Source organism: Lutra lutra, chromosome 12 (assembly GCF_902655055.1).
Source record: "Lutra lutra chromosome 12, mLutLut1.2, whole genome shotgun sequence".
NCBI classification, from domain to species: Eukaryota; Metazoa; Chordata; class Mammalia; order Carnivora; family Mustelidae; genus Lutra; species Lutra lutra.
In genome coordinates, this window is record NC_062289.1 from 27,654,836 (window position 1) to 27,681,242 (window position 26,407).

The 26,407-nt window shown below is 53.5% G+C and overlaps 2 protein-coding genes across 3 annotated transcripts in view; one reads left to right on the top strand and one right to left on the bottom strand.

Annotated features, from left to right (window-relative positions):
- Nucleotides 1-12,656, top strand: part of LOXHD1 (lipoxygenase homology PLAT domains 1) — a 154,144-nt gene extending 141,488 nt beyond the window's left edge. For both annotated transcript variants that reach the window (XM_047697662.1, XM_047697663.1), the window contains 3 exons: nucleotides 3,839-3,971; nucleotides 5,335-5,493; nucleotides 11,995-12,656. In XM_047697662.1, coding sequence (XP_047553618.1) covers nucleotides 3,839-3,971; nucleotides 5,335-5,493; nucleotides 11,995-12,475 — 773 coding nt within the window. In that variant the 3' untranslated portion in view covers nucleotides 12,476-12,656. The remainder of the gene's footprint in view (nucleotides 1-3,838; nucleotides 3,972-5,334; nucleotides 5,494-11,994) is intronic.
- Nucleotides 12,657-24,728: 12,072 nt separating this feature from the next.
- ARK2C (arkadia (RNF111) C-terminal like ring finger ubiquitin ligase 2C) overlaps nucleotides 24,729-26,407 on the bottom strand; it is a 98,526-nt gene continuing 96,847 nt past the window's right edge. The window contains exons 7-8 of the mRNA XM_047698597.1: nucleotides 25,958-26,064; nucleotides 24,729-25,437 (exon numbers count right to left, since the gene is read on the bottom strand). Coding sequence (XP_047554553.1) covers nucleotides 25,320-25,437; nucleotides 25,958-26,064 — 225 coding nt within the window. The 3' untranslated portion in view covers nucleotides 24,729-25,319. The remainder of the gene's footprint in view (nucleotides 25,438-25,957; nucleotides 26,065-26,407) is intronic.

Sequence of the window (26,407 nt, forward strand, 5' to 3'; positions counted from 1 at the left end):
CCCTGTCTAGTGGCACTCATTCTCAGTGTTTGTGGCCTCGGGGCACTTCCAGGTACCCTGCTTGTGAGAACCAACACCCTCGCAGTGCGCGAACAGAGCCTCATATGTGGGAAGTACTCTACACCTCTGTTCTCGTTAGGCCTTCACAGCTCTACTCCCACCCCCTGAGCTGGATTGGGTGTAAATTCTCACCTCTATACCGGCAGTAAGGAAAACAAAACCCGGAGAGGTGAAGCGACACATCTAAGGCCCATTCACAGCTGGTAGGACCCAGGTGACCTGATTCCTAGACCAGGGCTCACTGCTCTGCTGCAGGCTCTCTCTTCTTTACTGGGCTTGGCTGGTCTCCAGATGGGTCAGTTGCTCCACCTGGCTCAGCCCCTCTTCTCTACCTTTACCTCTGACTCTTGTTAGTGGTTCCAGAGCTGCTCCCAGCCCTCTGCAAGCACCTGCCTCTGCAGATGATTCCAGTGTGCGGCAAAGCTGAAAGCCATCGGCAACTTTTAAATAACAATGACATCTGGGTCCCAATCCCAGATTCTGTTGCAATTAATCCAGAGTAAGGGCTGAGCAGTAGTATTATAAGTTCGTGTGTGCACAAGCAGGCACACACATACACATACGCACGTACGCACACTCAACGCACACACGCACACACACACAACCCTGGGAGGATCTCCCTCACTGGGACATCCTCCAGCAGGAGCAGGGTGCCCCTCTTACAGCCCTTCCCCTTCCTGTTCTCCCTCCCTTGACGCCTCCTAGGGCTGCTCTTTGAGCCTTATCTACCAAGTTTCCAGGCCAGAAATAGTCCAGCTTGATGACCAGCTCTCCAGGGACGGAGGACTCCCTGCTTCACCAGGCAGCTCTGTCAGAAAATCCATCTTCGTACTCAAGTTCTCAAAGCTCCCATTCTTTGGGAGTCCCAGTGGAGTCAAACAGATCATCTCAGGAGTGGTCAGGACTCTTGGTTGTCTGGGCCTGAACCCACACTGAGGCTCCAGCAAAGAGGAAATGTGTTGTTTCCCAGAACTTGGAAGTCTCAGGTGGAGCTGGCTTCGACTTGGTTGTCTCCAGAGGCGCCAGTCACTTTAGGACATCTCTGTCTCGACTTCCTCTCAGCTCTGCTTCTTTGTCTACACTGTGGGAAGATGGTCTCTGGTAGTCCCAACCCCATAGCTCTGTACTTAACATTTTCAGCGGAAGAGAAAACGGTGTCTCCAAAGGGAAGAATCTGACTGGCCATCTGAACAAAGCAGGAGGCCTCCTGACACTGTGAGGTGGGAAAGGTGATCTGGAACAGTGAGTTCCAGGAGCCCACTGTCCCAGCATCGTGTGCCCCTGCGGTTCTGCCTTAGGACAACCCCTATTTATTCAGCACCTCTCACATGACAGGACAGCCTGAATTCCTTGCTCATCTTCCTCTGCAGATGCCATGCCCAAGAGGAAGATGTCAAGGGTTGTTGCTCTCCCCTCTCCTGTCCTGCCACTTGAACTCCACTCATGCCCCCCAGAGCCCATGGTGGCTTTGCTAGTGCCCCCTTTATGCTGGTGACTCATGCCGGAGCTGCTGTGCTCCTCTCTCCAGCCGGGCTTGCGCTGTGGGTGTGCTGGCCTCGAGGGTGGCTTTACACTGATCCCCACTAACCTGGGTTCACCATTCCCACCTGCCCCATTCCTTCAGGTCCCTGGTGCTCCTCTGTCCATTTCCCCCCAGCCACATATACACAAATTTGAGAGGCACGCCTTCCACATTTTTATCAAGCCATTGATGAAATACCAGGAAAGAGGACAGGGTGAACTATGTTCACTGATCTTCCTCTCAAAAGACCACAGATGCATTGGCAACATTTGTTCCCAATTTCTCTAAATGTCCTTGCTGACACACCTTACTTGGCTTCCTTACCCCCAGGACCAATGGGAAAGGATTATGGCCCATTTGCACTCCATCCGCATTAGTTCTTGAATCTCTGACTTGAGTTCACCTAGTGAGCCTCTAGGTTCCTAGCGCTCCTGCCTCCTCCCCAGGGGCCAACAAACCATTTCCTCAACATAGCCCAGGATTCACTTGCAACTCCCAGGTGTTAGGTTTGCAGAACTCAGCCCACCCTCTGTGAGGAAAGCAGAATGGCAGTGGGAGCTGACAATGGCTCAGCCATCATAGGTCCTCAGTGTCCTGGGCTGGGATTTGTACGGACCCACAGACCCTCGTCTTCTTCAGGAGTTATGTGCTCTCTGTGGCTCTCCTCCTCTATCATTGGCTACCTGCCTGTTTGTCTAGAGCTACCTCCCTGTTTGTCTAGATTCATTTCCCTCATCTCAACAGCAGACACTCTCCTTGAGAGAAGTCACAAGGGCAGAAGAGCTAACATTACACCGAGCTGTAGGCACAGCCATGCCTTGTCTCCATTGTCTATATCCCATATCTGGGAGAAAGGTGCAGAAACAGCTGTCCTTTGCATCCAGAATCCCAAACCTTCTGATTCCTTTACTGCTCCGAGAGCCACATGCACAAGGGACACTCTGGAAAGCTCCATCTCTGGCCTGGTCCCTGGGGAGGGATTTCGAGCTCACATGAACTCCGAGCCCTCCTCACCTCCTCAGTCTTTGCTTGTGCTCCTCCCTCTGCCTAGAACCTCCTTTCATTTCCTGCTGACGGTCATCATCACTCTTCTTTGAGCTCAGGTTCAAATGCTACCTCCTTCCTGAGGCTTCCTGTGGTGGCATCATCCATTCATTTGCTTGAATATGTATGGAGCGCCTGTGTGCCTGGCGCTCTTCTGGGCACTTGGGATCTATCAGTAAGTGAAACAAAGACCTCCCCCTGCCCTCATGGAGCTTACATTCAGATGGGATGGGGAGTACAATGAACAGTAAAATCATAAGCAAACTACATAGCATGTTCCTAGGTAACAGGTGATAAAAAGAAGAGAAAAATGTGGAGCCCCTGAAGGCAGGCCAGGAGTGCTGGGTGCACAGGGTTGCAATCTTAATTGAGGGGCTGGGGCAGACTTCATGACCAAGGACGAGATGAAGGCTGAGCCTAGCGAGTGGGAGTGAAGAGAACAAGGGGTTGGGGGGGGGGCAGCACTGCTGTGCAGGGAACAAGGGCACCTCCCAGGGCTCCAGGGACAGCACGGAGGCAGAGTGCATGGAGGGAGCAAGGGAGAAAATACGAGAAGATGGTGTTGGAGAGTTAATGGGCAGCTGATTTTTCCTCTCACCCTGAGCTCCCTCAGCCCTTTGCTGCAAGGTTGCAAGGGTAGCACACTCCGTCTGGGGGCTATGGTAGTCAGTGTGTGTCTGGGGCTATAGAGGCAGTTCCAGTGCCCCCCAGAATCTAGCTGCATCCTGACACTTGGCAGCCACATAACAATCATCGCTGAGTGAATGCAGACGTGCTTGAGGACAGTGCAGAGGAGGACGGCACCGGAGTGAGAACTGAGACCGGGCAGGACCTGCAGCTTGTGTACAAACTTCAAAGCTCTCCTGGAGTCTGGCCTGCCCATCCTTCCCTGTCCCTTTCTTCTCTCCTCCTCTCTCTGCACATGATCTCCATTTTACATCTTGGGGGCTGTCCATCCCTGAGAACCAAACTCATCTTCCCCCACTGCTTCCTGGGGCTTCCCTCCCAGCAGGGCAAAGCTGTTGTTCTCTAACTGGAAGAGGTTCTAACAGTAGCCCAGGGGTGGGCGGGGGGCAGGCTCTCCTGGTAGTACCTCTTTGCGGAGACCCCATCCTGCCCCCAGGCTGTGGTCTAAGATCAGAGGGTGGACCTGGAAGCCACAGGCAGGGGGTGCTTCCCGTAGCTGACCCTCTCCCACCTTCTTCACCACAGCCTACGAGATCGTCATAGAAACAGGCAACGGAGGTGAAACCAGGGAGAACGTCTGGCTCATCCTCGAAGGCCGGAAGAACCGATCCAAAGAGTTTCTCGTGGAAAATTCTTCCCGACAACGGGCCTTTAGGAAGTAGGAAGAGGGGTTCCCACAAAGGGAGTGATGGTGGGGTGGGGTGGGGTGGGTAAGAGAGGGACCCCCAAAAGCAATCCCCTTGGTGGGCGCCATAAGTATACAAATGGGCCTACACTGCACTTACCGATCACCTACTGTGTGCCAGCCCTGTGCAAACTCGTCAGGACCGAGGAGTTTCCCTTATAAAAGGGAAAGGAGGGGATTGCCACTCCAAGAGAGGCTACTAGATGAGAATTTAATTATGTCAACCATTAAAAAGAAAGACTAATTCTGTAATGTGCTAGAGGTACTAATTATTGCTACAATGGCAGTCACGCTGTAATATAAAACTGTATAAAATTAACACGTACACCTTAAGTTTATACAGTCTTATGTCAAATATATTTCAGTTTTTTAAAAGTTGATAGAAAGCTACGGCAAAAATTAGTAATTAGCTAATTAAAGAGAGCCCTCGTGGCACCAGGACCGGGTAGCACTGCAGACCTCCTCCAAGTCCGTGCAGACCGGGTGCTCATGGCCTCATTGAAAAAGAGAACATTCAACCATGAGATTGCAAGAGAGTCATCATGTGAGACAGCGTAGAATTGAGTTCTACTTGGAGGGAGGGAGGGAGGATAGAGCCTCTAAGATGCTCTGTAGGGAAATCAGCATGGAGTTTTGGGTAAAGGCACTTCTTCTCGCCATTCCTGGTTGGCAGGCACTCCGGGACAATCTCCCCTCCTCCACACCAGAGCCGCCTCTGAACCACCCAGATGCCCCCTTCCCCTCCCACTCCCTCCAGAAGTGCTTACAGAAGTCTCCCCCGCCTGTGACCCACTATAGCTCTCATTCGGACTCCCTGTGCATCAGGACGAAGTCTGAGCTCCTTAGACTGGCACTCTGGACTGCCACAGATGGCTGCACCCTGCCTCTCCCCTTGCCACTTCCCCAGCTGAACCCCAGCTTCAGCCAAGCCAGTACTACCCCCCAAGTGAAGCCTGTGCCTCCTTCCCGCAGTCCCCAGTCAGTTCCCCCTTGGGGACCTCTTCCCATCCTCCCATGGCTCTGCTCTCTGAACCCCAACACTGTCCCCAGCTCAATACCCAGGGCCCAGGGCCTCCCCCTTCTCCTGGTTTCATCTGCTTCAGGATGGTCCCACCCCGTGGCGCTGCGACCAGGCAGGGGTTTTTAATGACTGAGGTTGTCTTGTTCCAAAACTAGACCAAACCCCTGAAAGAACGTAAGCCTGACATCAGGCTGTGGTTGCCATTCCATCCCTGCTCCTCAGACCAGTGCCTAGAATGCAGTAGACACTCAATAAATGTTCACCTCCTTCAGTGGATACGGGCAGCTCTTACAGGCCTATCTTTGTGTCCTGCAGGGGGACCACAGACACGTTTGAGTTTGACAGCATCTTCTTGGGGGACATTGCCTCCCTCTGCGTGGGCCACCTCGCCAGGGAGGACCGGTTCATCCCCAAGAGAGAGCTGGTCTGGCATGTCAAGACCATCACCATCACGGAGATGGAGTACGGCAATGTGTATGTACTGTGCCTCTGCCCCTCCCCCCGGGAAGTGCTGCTCACTCTGCGGGGATGGACCTCCCCCCACCCCCCCGCAAAGTTCTGCTCACTCTTCAGGGATGGACAGGGGCTAGAGCAGAGGCAAGACACCAGACCCCAGGGAGCTGTCCCCTTCAAGGCCACCTGGTTCAGGAAACTTGCAAGGCAGGAAGGGCGGAGGCAGCTGTACTGTTCTGGAGCTTTCTGAGCCAGAGGCTCAGAGACAGGGACTAGAGCAGATGAGCTTGGATACTCCAGCCTTTTAATCCAGGGATGCTTCCTTGGAAAAACCCCGAGTGAGCCAGACAACGCCAGACAGCAGGCTCTTCCCTTCCCCTCCCCTCCCTTTCCCTCCCCTCCCTGAGCAACGACAAAGAAATACAGCTTTGAAACTGGCTGCTTCTGCCCTCCCGGTGGGCAGAGTGGGAACCAGAGACCAGCTGGAGTCACCCCATGGCCCACCTGCCTCTGAGGACTCTGGATAAGGAGCTTTTGCATCCCCCACCCCCACCCTCCAGGGCCTTCTGGAGACTCGGGCATTTCTGGAGGATTAAGGGTTTTAGTTACCTGGGTAACAGTCCACAGCCGTCAGTTTTTCTAATTAAAACCACTTAGTTACCACACTGGATGCCAGAAAGAGCCCGGAGGCCCTGGCCCTGGAAGGCAGGAAGGACAGCGTGGAGGCACCGGGAGGGGAGGAAAGAGATGCCCCTGGGGGCAGTGCTTGCCTCCGGGAGCCTAGGCCTGGGGACCGAGTGACAGGTGAGGTGCACAACTCACAGGGCGGCCTGCTTGCTGGGCCCCTGCCAAGAACTGTGGCCCACCCCTCCTGGCACAGGCCCTGCCCCTGGCCATGCCTTCCCGGTGACCTGCTCATGGTCATGCCTTCCCGGTGACCTGCCCATGGCCATGCCTTCCCGGTGACCTGCTCATGGCCATGCCTTCCCGGTGACCTGCCCATGGCCATGCCTTCCCGGTGACCTGCCCATGGCTATGCCTTCCCGGTGACCTGCCCATGGCCATGCCTTCCCGGTGACCTGCCCATGGCTATGCCTTCCCGGTGACCTGCCCATGGCTATGCCTTCCCGGTGACCTGCCCATGGCCATGCCTTCCCGGTGACCTGCTCATGGCCATGCCTTCCCGGTGACCTGCCCATGGCTATGCCTTCCCGATGACCTGCCCATGGCCATGCCTTCCCGATGACCTGCCCATGGCCATGCCTTCCCGGTGACCTGCCCATGGTCATGCCTTCCCGGTGACCTGCCCATGGCCATGCCTTCCCGGTGACCTGCCCATGGCCATGCCTTCCCGGTGACCTGCCCATGGCCATGCCTTCCCGGTGACCTGCCCATGGCTATGCCTTCCCGGTGACCTGCCCATGGCCATGCCTTCCCGGTGACCTGCCCATGGCTATGCCTTCCCGGTGACCTGCCCATGGCCATGCCTTCCCGGTGACCTGCCCATGGCCATGCCTTCCCGGTGACCTGCTCATGGCCATGCCTTCCCGGTGACCTGCTCATGGCTATGCCTTCCCGATGACCTGCCCATGGCTATGCCTTCCCGATGACCTGCCCATGGCCATGCCTTCCCGGTGACCTGCTCATGGCCATGCCTTCCCGGTGACCTGCCCATGGCCATGCTTTCCCGGTGACCTGCCCATGGCTATGCCTTCCCGGTGACCTGCCCATGGCTATGCCTTCCCGGTGACCTGCCCATGGCTATGCCTTCCCGATGACCTGCCCATGGCCATGCCTTCCCGGTGACCTGCTCATGGCCATGCCTTCCCGGTGACCTGCCCATGGCCATGCTTTCCCGGTGACCTGCCCATGGCTATGCCTTCCCGGTGACCTGCCCATGGCTATGCCTTCCCGGTGACCTGCCCCTGGCCATGCCTTCCCGGTGACCTGCTCATGGCTATGCCTTCCCGATGACCTGCCCATGGCTATGCCTTCCCGGTGACCTGCCCATGGCCATGCCTTCCCGGTGAGTGCAGCAGACAGAAGCAGCAGCCAGGTGTAGGCTCGGCCTGTAGGCTCCAGCTTCCAGAAGCCCAAACTTCTCAGAGCCATGTGGGCCTATGTCCCCCAGCCCCCCTGCAGCAGGCAGACATCCTGGGATTGGCTCCCTCTGACCAAGCTTCCCCTTTGGGAATCCGCCAGGAAAGTGTTCTGACTTCCAAGCTTCTGTTTTAACCTGCTCAGGCTGCAGCACCAAAAGACCACAGACTGGGTGCCTCAAATAGCAGACACCCGTTTCTCACCATTTGGGAGGCTGGACATGGGAAGTCAGAGTACCAGCCTGGCTGGGTCCTGAGGAGGCCTCCCTTCCTGGCTTGCTGTGTCATTGCAGCAGACGGAGTGAGAGCGAGAGAGAGAGAGAAAGGGAAAACGCAGGTGTCTCTTCCTCTTATAAGGGCACTATTCCCATCAAGGGGCCCCACCCTAGACCTCATCTAAACCTACTCACCTCCCAGATCCCATCCAAATGCCATCACACTGGGGGTTAGGGCTTCAACTAGGAATTTGGAGCTGGGACATAATTGAGTCCCTTTCAGGCTGCACTGTGAGCCATTGTTCTCTTAGAGAAAAAACAGCAGATACAATAAATCCTGCCAGAGTTCTGGGTGTGGTTGCTTGGAGCAGCACTGATGGGTACTGGAGAACAGAAGCACAGAAGGCCCAGAGGAGTTCCTGACTCACCCAGCAAGCCCAGGCCAGGTCAAAGCCCCTTCTGTCACCTGGTACATCCCGCCAGCCACATGGAGTATGGCTGTGCGAGCCACACCTCTGCAGACCCCCAGAACAGACCAAACCAGACAAGACAATATAATGCAATGCAATAATAAAATGAAATCATCCCTATTGATTTAAACCAACAATGTTGGCTGTGAGAGAGGGAGCCCAAAATCTCAGCGCCACCCAGCACCTTCCAGTCTCGGAAGGAAGGGAAAAACTGGTTCAACCCATGAACTTCCTACCCCACAGTCCAGGGGCCAAGTTACAGGATTTCTCTTCCAGTGGAAAGAAGCTGCCATTCCTACACTCTCAAGAGCGTAGCCTTTTGTCACAATGTCACCAGGGCTAGAGGGGTAGGAAGGATGTCCATGGAGTGGGGGAACTTCCCGATGGGAAGGGAGGTGCAGGGGGTCCAGAGCCCTGACACTAGGGCTGTCATCTGGTCAGCTGTTTGGCCTCAGGCAGTTACCCATCACCTCCCTGTGCTCGCTGTCCCCTTCTGGGAAGAGAGCTGGATGTTCCCTGGCGTCTGGTGCTGGGGGGTGGCTGACAGGGGCCCCAGCTCAGGACACTCTCACGGGTCGTACTCCTGCCGGTGTGGGCAGGTTGCAAGCCTGTGGTTCCTGAGGGACAGTGTGTCTGTGTCCGCGGTTCCATTAATAGTTGGGCTTCCGTGAATTACAAAAGAGTTTAATCTCAATCTCCCATAAACACAGTAATCTCAAATTTTCTTTTTTAACCGTTTCCAGTTCTGACTCCTCCTCCTAACCAGTCCTCCTTCACCACTAAGATCCTCAGGATTTTGGTACAAGGACCCACACAGGGGCTTTTCTTTTCTTTTTTTTTTTAAACCAAAAATAACTATTGTTTTAGCCCAATATCATATATAACACACAATCATATTGGGGTGCCCTGGTGGCACAGTCTGTTGAATGTTAGACTCTTGGTTTCCGCTCGGGTCATAATCTCAAGGTCGTGAGATTGAGCCCCATGTTGGGCTCCAAGCTCAGCATGGAGTCTACTTGAGATTTTCTACACCCCCTGGCTCCTCCCCCACCTCAAATAAATAAATAAGTCTTTGGGGCACCTGAGTGGCTCCGTTGGTTAAGTGTTCGCCTTCAGCTCAGGCTGTGGTCCCAGGGTCCTGGGATTGAGTCCCCAGTCAGGCTCCCTGCTCAGCATGGGGTCTGCTTCTCGCTCTCCTTTTGTCCCTACCCCTCCTTGCTTGTGTGTGCTTTCTCTCTCTAATAAATAAAATCTACAGTCATGGGGCACCTGGGTGGCTCAGTCGGTTGAGTGGGTTCCTTGGGCTCAGGTCATGATCCCAGGGTCCTGTGATCGAGCCCCACATTAGGCTCCCTGCTCAGTGGGGAGCCTGCTTCTCCCTCTCCCTCTGCCTGCCGCTCTGCCTACTTGTGCACTCTCTGTAACTCTCTTTCAAATAAATAAATAAATAAATCTTAAAAAAAAATACAGTCATTATAAAAATTCAAATTACACACTGTTCACAGAAGCGTGATCATATTTACATGTTTTTCAAATATATTTCATTTCCTTTCATTCGTTTTTCTTTGCTTTTGCCTTTATTCTTTCTGATGACCCTATCCTCATTTCTAGTGGGAAAAGCCTGGATTGTGTCCTTCCACATCTAGAGTCTTAACTCCACAAAGCCCTAGGGTCCCACCTTTTGGTGATCTTAATTATATCTATTAGAAATCTTTTCCTTATAGCTATACCAGGGAATACTTTTCAGCCATTAAAAATAATGAATTAAATATGTACCAGATGACTTGGAGCAATTCCCAGGAAAAGTAAGATATGGGAAAACACATATTATATGATGCCATTTTGTAAAGGGAACACTGACGTCCCGCATATGTCTGTGTCTATGTGGGTCTGTGCAGGATTGGGTGAAATGGAAGGAAATTTGGCAAGATACACCCGCAACTGTTACATGGGTTATCTGAGGTAAAGGTGGGATGTTGAAGTGGAAAGGAAGGAGGGAAAAAGGAGAGAGAGCCAAGCGAAAAGAAGAAAAAGAGTGCATTTAGAAAAACACGCATACAATCACATGATTCGTGCATTTATATAGAATTATGTATATCAGTGAGGATTTGCATAAAGAAATACATTTTTAAAGAATGTCTAAACAAAGAATGAAGTTATATCCCCTCTAAGAAAATGTGGCATGTAACAACAATCCGCATTTATCAAGTGGTAACTAGAGAAAGAGAGATCTTGAAGCAGAACAAGGATTTCCTCCCCGTGTCTTTCAGTGGTAGGCTCCTCGGGTGGCTAGGAAGGCTGGGCCCCGGGCCCGGTTCTGGTTCTCCTTAGGTGGTGACTTTTCTCCTCCAAGACCTAGTTTCCCCTTCTGTGAAATGGGAGGATGATGCCTGCAGCTCTGGGTTGTTGTGGGAACTAATGAGACGCAAGAATGCAAAGGCTTAGCATTTAGGAAGCGTGCAGGAAAGCAAACTCTTTTCGCAGTTACGGATTTTCATCTAAGAGGGGTCTGATTTTGTACACTGGGCACGCCCTCTCAGGGCTACCTCCCTGACGTCATCAGTCAGTGCCAGGAGAGCTTATTTCCAAAGCTGTTAAAATTCTAGCAGTTGGGAGTGGGAAGAAACCAGAGCAGTTGTTCAGTTCAAACCTCTAGCATTGCCAATGGGAAAACCAAGGTCGGAGTAGGGGGCCTGGCTTGTCCAAGATCACACGGGTGGTAGGGCTGGGGCGACCCAGTGCAGCATTTTCCCGCCATGCCCTCTGACTTCTTCCTTTGTGATGAATTATTGGGCTCACTACCATTATCCAGAGGCTAAAATTGGCATTGTGTGGGGTGGAGGTAGAGAGGGGACTTTTTGGTCTGAGACCATTTTTTCTTGTCCCTAGATTTGCTTCTGCTTATGGTGGTTTCTTCAATAAGGACTTTCTCTTACCCCTTTCACTCTACAGACCATGCACACACACTCATAGTTCCACTCAGCCCAGTGCAAGGGATTTGGGAGCACACATTCCCCAGTGACGTTTCCACGTGGCTTTGCCTGGGATTGTCACTCTGGATCCTGCAGCTGTCTCTGAAGGTGACAAAACTGGGTAGAAATATTCATCAGTCCCTTTGAAAGAGCAAGGAGACCGCCTGGCTGGTGTGGAGTGAGCTTAGAGAAGGCCAGGGGCCGGGTCAGAAAGGCAAACACCAGGCAGAGGGTCTAGTCACAAAGGGTCTTGGAGGTGGGTTTTACTTAACCTAAGAAGCCATTAGAGGGTTCTGAGCAGAGGAATTACATTCTTGGGCTTACATGTCTGCAGAGTCACTTGGCTGCTGTGCAAAGAATGGACCGCAGGAAACAGGGAGACCAGCTGGGCGTCTGATCTGTCGTGAGGGGGAGGTGCTGGTGACTTGGACCAGAGGGACAGCAGAGCAGATAGTGGGCTAATGCATACTTTTTCAAGTGGCTGATTCTGGACCTATTTTAAAGACGGGGTCAATGCAATTTGCTGGTGGATCGCACGTGGAATATAGAGGGGACGGGGCAGAAGAATCAAGGAGCAACTACAAGGATAGAGAAGCCACTCACTGTGAATTCTACGATAAGCAAGGCTCCATCCTCGTATTTCAATGCAGACATCTCCAGCCCCAATATCCTGCCGCCTGGGGAAGGAATCATGTATGGACCTGGGGCCCAGGGTGAGGGTGGGAGCCTCGGCCCGTGTCCACAGAGCCTTCTCCCTCCCCATTAGGTACTTCTTCAACTGTGACTCCCTCATCCCCCTGAAGAGGAAGAGGAAGTACTTCAAGGTATTTGAGGTCACCAAGACAACTGAGAGCTTCGCCAGCAAGATCCAGAGCCTGGTGCCAGTCAAGTACGAGGTCATCGTGACGACGGGCTATGAGCCAGGGGCAGGCACCGATGCCAATGTCTTCGTGACCATCTTTGGGGCCAACGGGGACACGGGCAAGCGGGAGCTGAAGCAGAAAATGCGTAACCTCTTCGAGCGGGGCAGCACCGACCGCTTCTTCCTGGAGACGCTGGAGCTGGGCGAGCTGCGCAAGGTACGAGTGGAACATGACAGCAGCGGCTACTACTCAGGCTGGCTGGTGGACAAGGTGGAAGTCACCAACACCAGCACTGGCGTGGCCACCATCTTCAACTGCGGCAGGTGGCTGGACAAGAAGCGCGGGGACGGGCTCACCTGGAGAGACCTCTTCCCTTCTGTCTGAGGGGCTGGAGGCCGTCCCTCCCACTCCTTCACCAAGATGCTCCTGACCTCCACCTTGGGTTTCAGCAGTCTTTTCTCCAAAGCCTCCTGGAGTGGGACTGGGGTCCAGAAGGGTGGCCCAGAACTTCGCGTTCTCTGGAGGCCACTGTGGGTGACTACTTGAGGCGTCCTGCCCTTCCCCAGTCTCCCAGACCTACAGGAATCAATCAATATGTGTCATAATCCCGTGCAGCACCGAAATAACCTTCTGTGTTTTCTTTTCCAGTAACAGCAACAGACCAGGCTGAGACTTGCTGCCAAGTGTGGATGGGAAATTGGGGCTTCACCCGGGGGATAGAGGTGGGGAAGAAGAGGCCATCGAGGTGGTGTATTTTAAGCGAAAACTAATTAACGTGTTTTTCCCCAAAAAAGCTGGGCTAATTATTACCAGCCACACCCCACAAAGAAATCATCTGGCGTCTGCTCACTAAGAAATGCGTCCTTTCCCCCAGTTCCAATAAATCCAGTGGCAAATGGAGAAAAACATCAGGAGGAAGTGCTTTAGCCCCGGGGGGATTTATGAGCCTGTGAAAATGTACATGATCCTTTCCACCATTTAAGGAGAAGCCTTGCCAGGTGCCCACTGGTCGTTCTCACCTGTGATAACACAGGTGAGACCCAGAGAACTGAAGAGAAACGGAAGGGAGAGGGGCAGGCCCTGGAAAAGCCTGGTCACTGGTGCACTCAGGCTGAACTACCACCACACAGGTCACCAGGGGGACAAAATGAGTTCATCTGTGGCAGTTTGAATTCAGTGCCAGCACTGAAGGGGGAGTGTGTCAGGCATGTCGAACAAGGGAGCAGGACTCATGGGGGCTGGGGTGGGAGTAGGGGAGAAGTAATCACGAAACAGCTTTTTGTGGAACTGGCTCTCTCCACCCTCCTCCTCCACCTCCCCACCACTGTCCCTGTCCCCTTCACCAAGCCTCGAAGCTCTTCTGAACTCTCGTAGGTCATAAAAAGTACAACCACGTTAAGTCCCAAAGCCCATTACAGTTCTGCCACTGAAATGTCTGGCTCCTAGATAAGGGCCAAAGTCATGCTTAGAATTCGTCTGATCTCATCCCGCAACTCAGTCCTCTCACAGGGGGACCAGAAGGGAAGGAGGAGTGCACGCGTGTGTGTTCATGCATGTGTGCACCACTGTGGGCACAAGGGGCAGTCCCTCCCCTCTCTCCCCACCGTGCACTGTCACTCCCCCTCCCCCTCTTGCTGACCCCAAGTTCCCATCCCTTGGGGAAGGAAAGACAGGCAGGATGCCTCTGGGAGTTCTTCTCCATCCCTTCAGCCCTCCAATCTGCCTCCCTTTTCGGAACTAAGACACCTATAGAGGAGGTCCTTGGGCATCCTTTGCTCTGACGAATGCCTCATTCAGGCCACTAGTCTCTGTCATCAGCAGCCAGCCAGGCCACACCTCATCCTTGGGATCTCTATGGATGGGGTGGGACACTCTATCTTCATATGAGGTGTACTCCTCCCCTCTCCAGGCAGCCCTGTTGAAGTCCCGGTCCCCAGGATTGGGTAAGAGGGCAGCCAGAAGGAAGGGGGTGCTCCCACACCAACAGCCATTTCTGAGGGTCCTGTCCCCATAGCCATGGCCTCCTTCTCAGCCACTCCGTTCCGTCTAAAGCTGGAGAAGGATGGTCAGCTCAAAGTTGAAAACAGTTTTCCGCCCGCCGTCGGGCAAGAAGCACATGCCCTCACTGTGGAATGTGGCATCTGCTGTCTTGTGCCTCCCATCAAAGCTGGGACAGGGAGAGTCTGTGCTGTCGTCGTGCCACTCAGGGGCCCAATGTCAGCCCAATGTTACCTGGACAGGGCAGGCCTGGTTTGACACACCCCATGACCTTAGTCCATTCTCTTTCTGTCCCTTACTTGCACTGCCTCCTCTGCTCTCCTCACAAAGGACGCATCAAGACCTAATGGAACTACGGCTGTGAAGACCCCATAAACAATGGTCACACCTTTGGCTCATTCAAGTGCACTTCCCCCCAGCCTGGCTCCTCAAGTTCTCGGGCCCGGGGCCATCCCCATGGCAGGCAGGCAGCCCACAGCTCCACGAGCAGCAGGTGACCCTCCAGCAATGCCCCCATACACTGTCCCTCCCTTCTGTCTGCTTGAGGTCTCCTGTCACCCGCCTACCCCTCCACCACATCACCAACCCCCACGTCAGTCCCCCCTCCTTGCTTCATGTGCACCGGGGAACTTAGTACCTCAGTGAGCCTCTGACTCAGCCTGGGGCCCGATAAGGGCACCACTGGGCTTGAACTAGGCCTTCTGTGCAGGTGGTGGAGGGAGAGAGGAAGGAGAGGGGCGTGGCAGTGGGGAGGGGGCTAGGCAGGGGAGCCTGGGGGCCTTCAGGATCCAACACCTGTCAGGTGCTGTGTCCACAGCCCTGCTCTTTGGGCACCCCTCACCCGAGGGAGGGTTGGGACCCTCAGCAAGTCCTGTCACTTGGGGTTCCACAGGCCTTCACCACTCAGTGCTGAGGCTGCAGGCAGAGGTGGGGGGCAGGACCCCCAAGGTGGCTGGGGAGGACAGCTCTCTGTCCTCGCTGGCCGCTGCTCTCCACCCTGAGGAAAGAAGGAGGGACATGCACAGGACGCTCTGCTTTTCGAGTCCTGTCTCTTCCTTGTAGGCAATCACCAGAACCCCCCTCTTAGAGGGCGGAAAGCAAGGCTGGGATGAGGGTGAAGCTGGCAAGAAGGCCAGGGTGCAACATTTAAGGGCGAGCTCAACCTCAGGCTCCTGCAAAGGGGAGGCCACAGCTAAGAGTGAGGCCCCTTAAATACAGCTCCCACCGAACTTCCCTCGCCGCCCCTAGTCCTGGCCCCAAGCAGGAAAGTACTCCCTGTGCAGCAGGCAATGGCTCCCTACACCAGCAGTCCGTTCCGAAGCTGAGACCCAGCCACCAGCTAGGGCGAGGGTGAACAGACCCTTCCTTCTGGAACGGTCCTTCCTGAACCCGGTTCACCCAAAGCCCTGCTGCCAACAGCGCCCCAGGTCATTGCTGGGCAATTGGGTGATTCTGGGCACCATCCCTGCTCCAGCCAAGACAGGAGCCCCTCACTGGGGCTCAGGGTGAAGGAAACAAAGGAAAGTCCTGTCTCTTCCTCCCCCAGAACCTCCCTTCCATTCCGGGTCCACCGGAGCTACTCATTCCCTCCCCAGAACCACCCCCCCAACACTGACAGCTTCCCCTGTTCGGAACTTCTTCCTTATAAGGATGGCTTCCTGAGGGACAAGGTTGCCTATCCTCTCTCCATCTTTCCTCTCCTGCTTTAGAGACAAGACTACTTTAAAGAATATTGGGAGAGAACCTTAATTGTATTGCTTTCGAGTAACTGCTAACAAAGTATTGCCAAATAAATATCCCTGGGGGGTCCACATCAAAGAAAAGATAAGACTCATTTGCAGTTAGCACAAGCTATTTACATACAAACTGTGGCACCAAAGCCTGAAAAACACTTCTGCTCTTAAGTAGGTTAAACATAAACCTTCCAATTTTATTTCCTCAGCTCTTTGGCTGAACAACCCTTTTCTTCCAAGATTTTGATAAAAGTAAACTCGGCCCAGCTCAGTTACACGCTTTGTGGATTCTGATTATATGGGGTCCAACTAGATGAGGGCAGAAGTTTTGTGGGTGCCCCACGTCTTGAGGACCCCTCGTGCTGCGTGGGCACCCCGAACAGGTAACCCTTTCTGTCCCAGCCCCATGGCAGAGCACGGCCCCAAGCATCAAGCACTGGCAGGTGCCCAAATGTCCCTCGAGGGCAAGGTAAGGGGGTTCAGGGAGCAGGAGGGGGATTCTCAGCTTTGGACAAAGGGGGTAAAGAGCACCTATGAGACAGGCCCGGAGAGGAAGGGAGGAAAGAGTATTTTCGCCCTAATTTTAACAGGGGAAGTTTGGATAGGGGCCCCTGGATGGTGAGGAAGGTAATATTCCTTATGAGCTGAAGGGAAGAGGAGTTCGGTGCTTCTGGCCTAGAGACCTCAGTGTGGTTTTCTTCTAGACTCTCCAACTGAGTGAAGAAAGCCGATTATAGAGCGGTGAGATTCCCAAAGTCTGGTTTTAAGGTCTCACTTACCAGCCCTCCTACTGAGTCCCTCATCATTGCGCAAGCGAGGTGATCCAAAATGCTGTCTGTAGCCTTCCACGTCGTTCCATCGGTGTCTCTTGATCCAAGAACCAGGGCTCTGTCCTGCTGGCTCCCTCAGTCACCAGGAACAGGTTGGGGGACAGGGCAGAGACCCTTGGTGGTGGCTGACCATGGCTGGGGTGGCCCGAGGGGAAGAGTAGACCTTGACGGGGCCTGGAAAACTCTCTAGGAAAGGGAGAGGGAGTGGAGAAAAAGAGAACCAAGGAGAAAGACTATGGACCGCAAGGATTTTCTCTAAAGCATCAGCATCACAGCTAGTGTTTATAGCAGACATGGCAAGTACTTTACATATCCCAGCTCATTAAATCCTCGTAAAGACGTGTGGGGCAGGTGCTAACATGACCCCATTTTATAGATGAAGAAACTGAAGCACAGAGAGTTTAACTAATTTGCCCAACGTCACACAGCTAACAGGTGGCTCAGGAAACCCAAGGGCAGGGCTTTGCTCAAAAGAAACCAACGCGGGATGCAAGCTGGATACAGGAAGCAGATGAAAGACCAGCTACCTGGGCATGGTGCCGGGCGGTTCTGAGACAAGGCGGCAAGTGTGGGGAAGCTGTGTTATTTGCTGGGCTGAAGGATGCTTCTAGGGCAGGTGGGGGTGTTGGTGGGGGAATTCCCCCAGGGCGCAAGCGGGCTAGGGAGAAGCGGGAGGGAGGCCCCAAGGGAGAGGTGACCTTCCAGGTGCTTGGTGTTTGCTGCCCCGCAGGGGGTAGAGGGAGGAGAGACCTGGCTGGGAGATGGGTGGGGGCAGGGAGGCTAACAGGATGGATCCTTGGGCTGGCCACAGGGTCCCCAGAGGAAATGTCACTGGGGGATGTGCCCCGAAGGGTTTCCGCATGAGATTAGTCTTTGACTCAAAGTAGACGGCCCTGGGCGGAACAAAGAGCAGAGAAAGGGAGACTCTGTCCATTTCCTGCCTACCTGCTTGAGCTGGCCCTGGATCTCCAGCCCAGGACTGGGGTTCTCGTTCTCGCTGCTGTGGGCAGGCTTCGACTCAGAGTCGTCCGAGGCTTGCCTCGGCCTCCTGCCGGCGGGCAGCAGGTACCACGGCTCAGCCTCCACGGTTACAGTCACACAAGACAGTTCTTCTCGATGAGTCTCTGTTTGGATACACATCCTACTACTGCTCTGTCTCTCTGGAGAACACGGGCTAATACAGAGACTCTTCTTCCTTAACTTAACGTCTCCAGGGACCTTGGCAGTGACTGGGAGGCACGGGCCTGGGCAGAGTGTGAGCCTAGTTCTCTGAGAACTCTCTTTCCATCTAGACTCGGTCTCAGCAAGGTGGGTGGAAGCGAGGCGGAGCGATTAGGAAGGGTGTGCATCGACCAATATTGCGGGGCCCCATGACATCCGTGGAGAACTAGTGTCCCAGCCCTCTCCCCGCTCCAGCCCAAAGCTAGGCGGAGCCTGTCCTCCCAGGGTCACTGCCACCGTGGGGATAAACAGGAAACTAAAGAGGGATAATGGAGGGATGCAGGGCCTGTAAGTAGAAACCTGGGAATTCAAAAGCTGGAAGGAGCCTAAGCTGCCATCCCCATTTTTAGGGTGCTCAAGACCAGGGAAGGGTACTGTCCCTGCCCTGTCCCCTCCCCCTTTTCTGGTGAGTCGGGGAGCCAGCACGACAGAGCCCTGGTTCTTGGACACAGATGGAACTACGTGGAAGGCTACAGACAGACAGTATTTTGAATTATCTCGCTTGCGCAAGGATGAGGGATTTGAACCTTCATTAACCTCCTATAAACTAGGGATTTTAGTGGATAATGATGTCTCCAGATTGGCTCATTGGTTGTAACAAACGTAACCCACAAAGGAGAGGTGTTAGTAACAGGAGGCCCCCCCAGGCAAGAGAGTGTGGGAACCCTTTGTGCTTTCTGCTCATTGTTCTGTAACCCAAAACTGCTCCAAAAAGTGAAGTCTATTAGTTAAAGAAAAGGCTTATTCTGTTCTCAGGTGGTGAAAGAAAGTCACCTTTCAGTTCACTAATCCCCATATTGGGAAGGACTTGAGATGATGGCACGAGGTATCCTGGGCTCTTACAAAGAAATAAGAAATCCAGGTCTACTGCTGGAGAGCAGCTCCTTCTCCCTTACCGTGAAGCTGAGGACACTTCGAGTTCCAAATGCAAGAGATTACATTTGAAAATTGATAAAAAATGAGAACTTTCCCCTTTAAGATTCATAAACTAAAGTTTAGGAAACAGGTTAATTAGATTCCCGGCATTGAACAGATTTTTTGAGAGATAAAGAGGTTTAAAAAAAAAAAAAAGAATGATAGATAAGAGAGAGGGTGGGGAAAAGAGAAAGAGGAGGAGAGGGGAGGGAGAGGAGAAAGTGGAAGGAGGAAAGGATAGGAGGAGGGTGGGAGCAGATGGGGAGGAGGAGGACAGGAGGAGGGCGAGGGAGGGGAGGAGGCGGGAAACAGGTGAACAGGGACAGACAGCAAGGAAAACGAATGGGAAAAAGGTGAACGATATTACCTCATTTCTCAGACAAAGACAGGTCTGTGAGAGGCTTTCCCCAGACGCGCCCTGGGTACTCAGAAATAAGCACCCTGCGCAAGTGAGGTGTAGTTAGCAATGCAGTTCATTTTTATTAGTTATAAATAAAGTACAAAAAATCCACCAAAAGTGAATGTAAGCATTTACACAATTCCTAATGTCTCCGCCTTTTCATTGATGCACTATTGCTTTAATATTCATAATAAATATTCTTCTAGCTTTCTGCTATAAAATAGTCTATGTAGCAAAATGTTGCACAGCACAACAGAACAGAACAGCAGGAGGGTTACAAAAAAGGACAATCAACACTGAGGATAATCCTTTCACTTACCAGGGGCAACTGAATTACCCCGGAGGGGCCCGGTGTGGCTGGTCCAGGCCAGGCCGGGCTCGGGAAGGGGAAGAAGGGTGGGGGAGGAGAGGAGGGGGCACAGGCCGGCCAGGGCAAAAGGCCCCTTCCCACTCTGACCCCGAAGAGCAGCATAAGGCATGTCCGTCCAGGAGCCCTGCCAAGGGGGCAGTATCTGCCAGGCCCGGAGGCATGGTGGTCGTGGGCCCTGGTGGGCGACCCCACAGGCCATTTCCAAGGAAAGCAGAACAGGGCTCCAGGGCAGAGGCAGAAGGGGAAGCTGGGCAGGCAGCAGGCAGGAAGCCCGGGGAAAGGACCCATAGTCCAGCTGGAGCAAAGTTGGGGCTTAGGGACCCTACAAGGCCCGGCCACTTCCTGCAAGCCTGGGCCAGCAGCGTGGCGAGTCTGGGCCTCCGCCTCCTCCCCCATCAGCACCATCCCAGGGACCTCATGTGGAGGATGGACTTCTCCACCAGGCAAAGGCAGTGATGTCAAGAGGCAAGAGGGAAGGATGAGCAGGAAAGGAAGGGAAGGAGGACAGGAGGGAGGAGGCAAACATGCGGAGGGCACAGGAGTGGTCCTCCGTCTCCTGGCCAGGGTCACCGTGGGCCCAGAGGCCTCTCCTAGGGGCGTGGGCCTCCCCTCTCTCTCTTTTGGCTCAAAGACATCTGGGCTCAGGGCATTGCCAGCCTGAGGCCACCACTTCCCCAAACCCTCCCCCAGCATTCCTTCTGAGGAGCTGTGAGTCAGGAGGGCCCTGCCACAGCAGCCCCTCCCCTCCTCAGCCACCAAGGATCGATGGCAGAGGGCAAAGGAGGAGGAGACCCTGGGAGGAGAGACCCAGAGTCCCAGATCTGTGTCCCAAGGCTCTGCCCAACAACAAAGGCTCCAAAAGAGGACAGGTTGGCGTGGCAATCCCAAACACCATATATTGGGGCTGACATTCTGTCTACCCCCGCCCCACAACTAACAATATAATGGATTTCAGCTTGTTCTGCAAAGAAAGGCCCGCCGAGGCTTGTGAAAGAGGATGTCCTGATCCAGGATGTGTCCCCCTGTCCCTCTCCCTATCTCCCACACCATGCCCTCCTTCTCTCTGTCCCTCCATCCCTTCTCCTCCTCTTCCTTCTCTCCTGAGAGGGTGAGACAGCACAGCACGGTGTCCTCCCCCCTCCTTCTGTGTCATTGTCTCTCTGGGTCCAAGGGACCCTAGACACCCTTCCCTTCCCTCGGCACTGCCCAGAACACCAAGACTCAGAGAGGCCAAATGACTTGCTCAAGGTCACAGCGAAGTCTGCGATAGAGCTAGTCTGAGAACCCGAGCCTCCTAAACCCCCAGTCCTGGGCTCTTTCTAATAAATCTGGCTTTTTGGCTTTCAGATGCTTCTGCTGGTAGTGTCTGAGGGGCCCAGTTCTAGAACCAGAGCCATCTGGAACCCAGGTGGAGAGAGTGACCCCAGGCCTTGCTGGGAGGATGGAGGCAGGGTGGGCTGAGGTGGCAGGAAGGATAAGGGAAGAAAAAGAAATAGGTTAATGATGGAGGGATTGGGGGGGTTGGGGTAGCAAGTGAAAGGATTAGCCCAGTCTGCTGACGAGTGCAAATTATATTTATATATGTGCTAAATACAGTCACTATATTGGAGTTTTTCACTAGATCACAGCATACAGAATCAAAGGTTTGCATTTCGTATGGAATGTATCCAAAGAGGCCAGCACCACAGTAGGACAGCTTGCAATCACACACCCTGATAGTTTGGACAAAATAAAGTTCGCGGAATTTTATTTAAATTTTTTTTTGTATTCATAGTTGTTTGTCATCGTACCAATGCATGCAAAGCATTCCACTCCCAGAAACAACGCCAAAATGAGGTAATAGGAGTAATAAAAAAAATTAGTATCCTTTCTAAATAAATAAATTATAATTAAAAATGCAAAACAACTATAAAAATAATTAAATAAGAACCCACGATATCTACAAGTTAGTCATAAATTATGATTGTTAAATATAAGGCATTTAAACTCACAAAACCCTGTAAACTAGCAACGTGCCATGTTTTTTGTTTTTTGTTTTTTTTTTTTCATTTTTGTTTTTCTATCAGCTGAAATCGCTCTAGCATTTGCTCTACGCGCAGGAGATGAAACACGACAGGGGGACCTGACAGACGTTGCTACAGCCCCACGCGGGGAGTGTTTGCCCCGCCAGCAGGCGGCGGCGGGGTGAGGGGGCTTGGGGGGGATTTCTTTGGGGGGAAAAAAAAAAGAAAGATCTGGTGCTTTGTCTTCACCATTGAAAAAACTGTGCTTGTTCATTAGGCATAAAGAGTTGAGAATACTTGCAGAGAGGCTGGGAACATTTGCAGAAAAGGAGCTTGAGTCCCATCACGGCTGCTGGGCCCCAGGGGTCCCGGCAGGTGGGGGAGCCCTGCGCTGGGCCTCTGCCCACGCCAGCCGCCTGTGGCGTTGGGTTCGTGGATTGGCGTCCTTGGCGACCCTGGGAGGCCCAACTTGAATCCTGGGGTGGCTCTTGCCCCAGAAGGCACTCATGCGTCTCAGTCAAGAAAGGGTCTGAGTCCCTTGAGTTGAGCAGTAGGAGGACGACTGGGGGTCTCCCCTCCCGGAGGTGGTGGGTACAAGATGCTGAGGCCCGTGCCTGCCTCTTGGTCATCTTCCCAGTCTCCCCGACAAGAGAGAGGTGGCTTCGAGGGCACAGAAGCACAGACCCCTCTACGGTGTTCTCACCCAGAGAGATGTCCAGCTAAGGAGGCTGGAGCTGGCAGGAGCCTGAGTCTGCGAACCTTCTGTGCCCACCTACAAGGTACAAGGGCCCCAGAGAGATGGGGGGGTAGGAGGGAAGCTTCAGGATCCACCCCCCAAAGTCGGTGGCTGACCTCTCCCCGCTGGGTGATCCCGACCCCAGTCAGTGCCTAATGTTAGCCTGGGGCCCTCAGAGCCTGCCCAGAACAGGGAGGAGGAAGGGACTGAGTCCCGCTCCCAGCCTCGGAGACAGATGTTGGTGCCTGCTGGAAGCCACCTGCAATAGCTCGGAAGGCGCGCGGCCCCACGGCTTGAAAGATGTGTCGATGTCAGGGAGGATCAGAGAATGTGTGTTAGAAGGAAATTGAGCAAGCATCCAATCCAACCTCCTTGCATTACAGCTGGGAAACTGAGGCCCAGCAGCATAGCATTCTTTGTCATCGAAGAGCTGAGACCAGAACCCACACCCCAGGTCTGGCACCATCTGGCTCCACCCCCACTCCCTCCACTTGCTAGCCTTCGGACCCAGCGTCAGAGAGCACAAGAGCCCCCGCCTGGGAGGGGAGTGACTTTCCCTAGACCACCCTGGCTACCCCCAGGTCACAGCAGGCCGGGGAGAAGTCCCTACTTCCTGCAGCTACTGGTAACTAGCTCTCCCCAAAATCCTGACTCGGAAGCACTCTCTACACCCATGGGTTCCCCAGCCGTGTCTTCCCCCAGAGACACAATTCCCACCCTGGAACCATGGAACTGGACAAGTTAATGCTCATCGCCTTTAACCCTGCATCAGCCAGTCACCATTTTTGTGCTATTATGTGCGTCTTGGCTCCTAAGCTAAAGGGTAAGCTCCTTAAGGCAGGGATATCGTCCTCTCTCCCAGCACTGAGCAGGCACTCAGTAAAGATTTTCTAGAACACCAGAGTATTGGTGCTGGAAGAGGCCTCAGTCTGAGTAAGCTCCTTGAGTAACCCTCCCACAGGAAGCCAGCCACATCCCCCATTCTGTGCCTGCAGGTGTTCAGAAGAGGCATGCCTCCGCCTCACAGCTCTGGTTGTGCTAAAAGGTTCTACCTCAAGCCAAAATCTGCCTCTCGGTCATTTTTGCCCACTGGTGCTGGATGTACCCTTTGTAGTAGCAATGCAGACTCAGATTTTCTTAACCTTACAGAATTTCTTCATGGATGGGACAAATATCCTGTCCTCCTTAGTTTTCTCTTACTGATATGAGGGCATTAAGACTGGGGGAGGAGGGAAGGGAGGGGAAGAGGGAAGGGAGGGGAAGACTGAGGACAGTGCAAATAAGGGAGGGGGAGGGGCAAAGGAAGGGAACAGAATTCCAGCTGGGCCGGGTTTTCCACCCATGAGTGAAGAAAACTGGGTTGGGGTTGAAGTTTGGTGGATGTTCCCCATCTCCTTTATTCTGTCCTCCCATCTCTCTGCTTCTTTTGGGGTTCAAGAAAAATTGTGGGGTGATGCAGAAAGACACATTGTGTGGTGTCCCTTGGAACTTCCAGGTCTGTTTCTCCCACCACCCCTGTCCCTAAACTCCAAGGAGTTCTCAGGATGGAGCATGAATTTTTGGGGTGGATAGTGTCAACCCTCATCACATCTCGGGGAGGTACAAGAGGCGGCAATGGAGATGCACTGTCTTTTGTGTCCCCTCTAAGGAGAAGGAGAATGAGACACAGAGAAAGAGAGGAGTCAAAGAAAGAGCCAGAGACTAGGGACACAGGGCCTCCCAAACGCAGCCAACGCAGTCTCAGGACTGGGGCCATCTCTGAGGGACCCCATCGGGATCTGAGACACCCCAAAGGAAGCTGAAGGCCCTCCTCCAGGTCCGTGGTGTCTGACCACAGCCCCTGAGTGCCAGTCGAGAGCACTGTGGCCAAAGCCAAGTGTCCACCACCTAGGCTGTCATATCTTCATCATCCAGTTAATTTTTGCATAGGGAAGCAGGGGCCAAATTGCCTCTTTGTGACAGGGCTTAAGCCCAACCGAAAGGAAGAAGGTGGCATCAGCAGGGACACCCTGGCTCTGAGGAACACGGGGGCAACTCTAGCTGAAGGCTCGCTCCTCCCTAGTCCCACGTGGAACCAGGGCCATGGCTGGAACGAAGTAGACAGGCCTGGACCTGGGGAGCCCTCCCTCAAGACAGAATGTCCCCCTTCTCCTCAAACCCTGCCTTCCTCACCCTGGCTGAGCCCCTCAGGGGCCACCGAAGCCCCCCATCTGCTCCTTTTCCAGTCCTCCCCTTCCCCCAGATGCTCCCCTTCTACACTCCACACACTGTAAACATGAGAAAAACAAAAGCAAAGGAAAAAAACAAAACCAAAACCAAAAGATACACCCCCACCCCGCCCCGCCTCCCAACCTGGGTGAAAAAAAAAAAAAAATCATCCTTTTTCACCAGAAAACAGGATTTGCTTTTTTTTTTTTTCACTTTTGATTCTTTTCTCCTTTTTTCTCATAAAGACGGGAAGATTTGGGCTGTCGTTTGTTGGTTCAGTCAGGCACCAAAACAAGGAACTCAATGAGAAATATTTGGTGCGAATTCGTAACAGCGACATGTCCACCACAGATGACTAGAGCACCACACACGACATTTTTCTTAAGCTAACATGCTCCGGCTGCCATCCACAGAAATAGCTAGAGACCCCTACATGGTTTCTACGTGGTCGAGAGGTATATATACAATCCTTCCAAGGACAGGATTGAGGGGCCTGTCAGCTAGGACCTTCCAGTTCCCATCCAGATTCTCAGCAGCGTGGGCCCCCCCTTCCCACCCCTGCTCCGGGCACGGCCAGCTCCCTCCCGCGCAGCGAGGTGGATGGGGGCAGTCACCATTCTGGATGGGGGGGGTCCTCCCCCCACCCCTCCTTTCCCTCAGACACGGATACCGCCAACTCCTCTTTCCACAAAATGTGCTTGCAGGCTTTTCCTCTACATCAAATGGCTCAGAAGGCAAAGTTTGGCTGCAAGGGCTATGGCCGTGGGGAGGACCTGGTGAAGGAAAATGGGGCGTCCACTGGCTAATTCCTCCCTCAGCTGTCGGCTCCCAGTTGTGTCTCAATGTCCACTCGGCAGATGGGACATTTCTTGCTCATGGCGAGCCACTGGTCCACACACAGTTGGTGGAAAAGATGCATACAGGGTAGGCGCCTGGAAGAGAAGGGAGGGTCAGAGGGCTGGTGGAAAGGGAGGGGGTCCCAGGAGGGCCAGGGGCGGCGCGATACTGGCTATCACAGGATGGGGGTGGGGGGTGGCCCACAGTGGCACCACTGGGGGATGGGCCAAAGAGGGTCTTCGGAGCCCTGCCCTGCAGTGAGGCTGTGGCGGGGCTGGGAAGTCATATCAGGGAGGAGCACCCCACAGCCCTCCTCCTCCATGAAGCTCCTTCAGACCAGCCTGAAACAAAGCCATGACTTTGTCTTACACCCATCCAAGCCAAATATCACTCTGTTCTCTTACACTCTGTGTCCACCAGTCCACACCATAAGCATCATACATCTAGAACATTCCACATACCACCTTCCTAGAAGAACCACATAACAATCTATGGCACACTTAGCATGCACATGCACAAGAAAACAAGCACTGTACCCCTGACATACAGCACGAGACTGATCATTAATACCTGTGGGGGGGAAGGAGTGGGGGACAAAAGGAGCGGGTCTCTTACCTCACATCTTCTCCATCTTCCAGCATAGACAGACAAATTGTGCATTTCTCATCTGTGTCTGACTCCTCCCCCTCTTCCTTCTTGCCCTTGCTATCCTGGGGTCTTCGCTATGAGAAGCAGAAGAGGAGAATCAGTTACCTGGAGCAGCTCACCTGGAGACCCCGATCTTTCAACCACAGCCTTCCCCTCCCTTATCCGGGAGTCAGTGTCTTTGTAAGTTCTTAAGGAATCCCCAGACTTGGGTGCTTATCCCAGACCCTTTTCCCGGCCTCCTCCCCAGTTCTTTCTCCTTGCCTTGGGATACAGTGGTGGTTATCCTGGCTGACAGGTATAGAGTTTGGAAAGGAATGAAGAATCAGTACATGGTAAAACTATGTCTTGTGGATAAACTGCTTCCCCTTCCTATTCCCCTCACACTGTCCACTCCTCCTTTATGTCCTTTCCTACTTA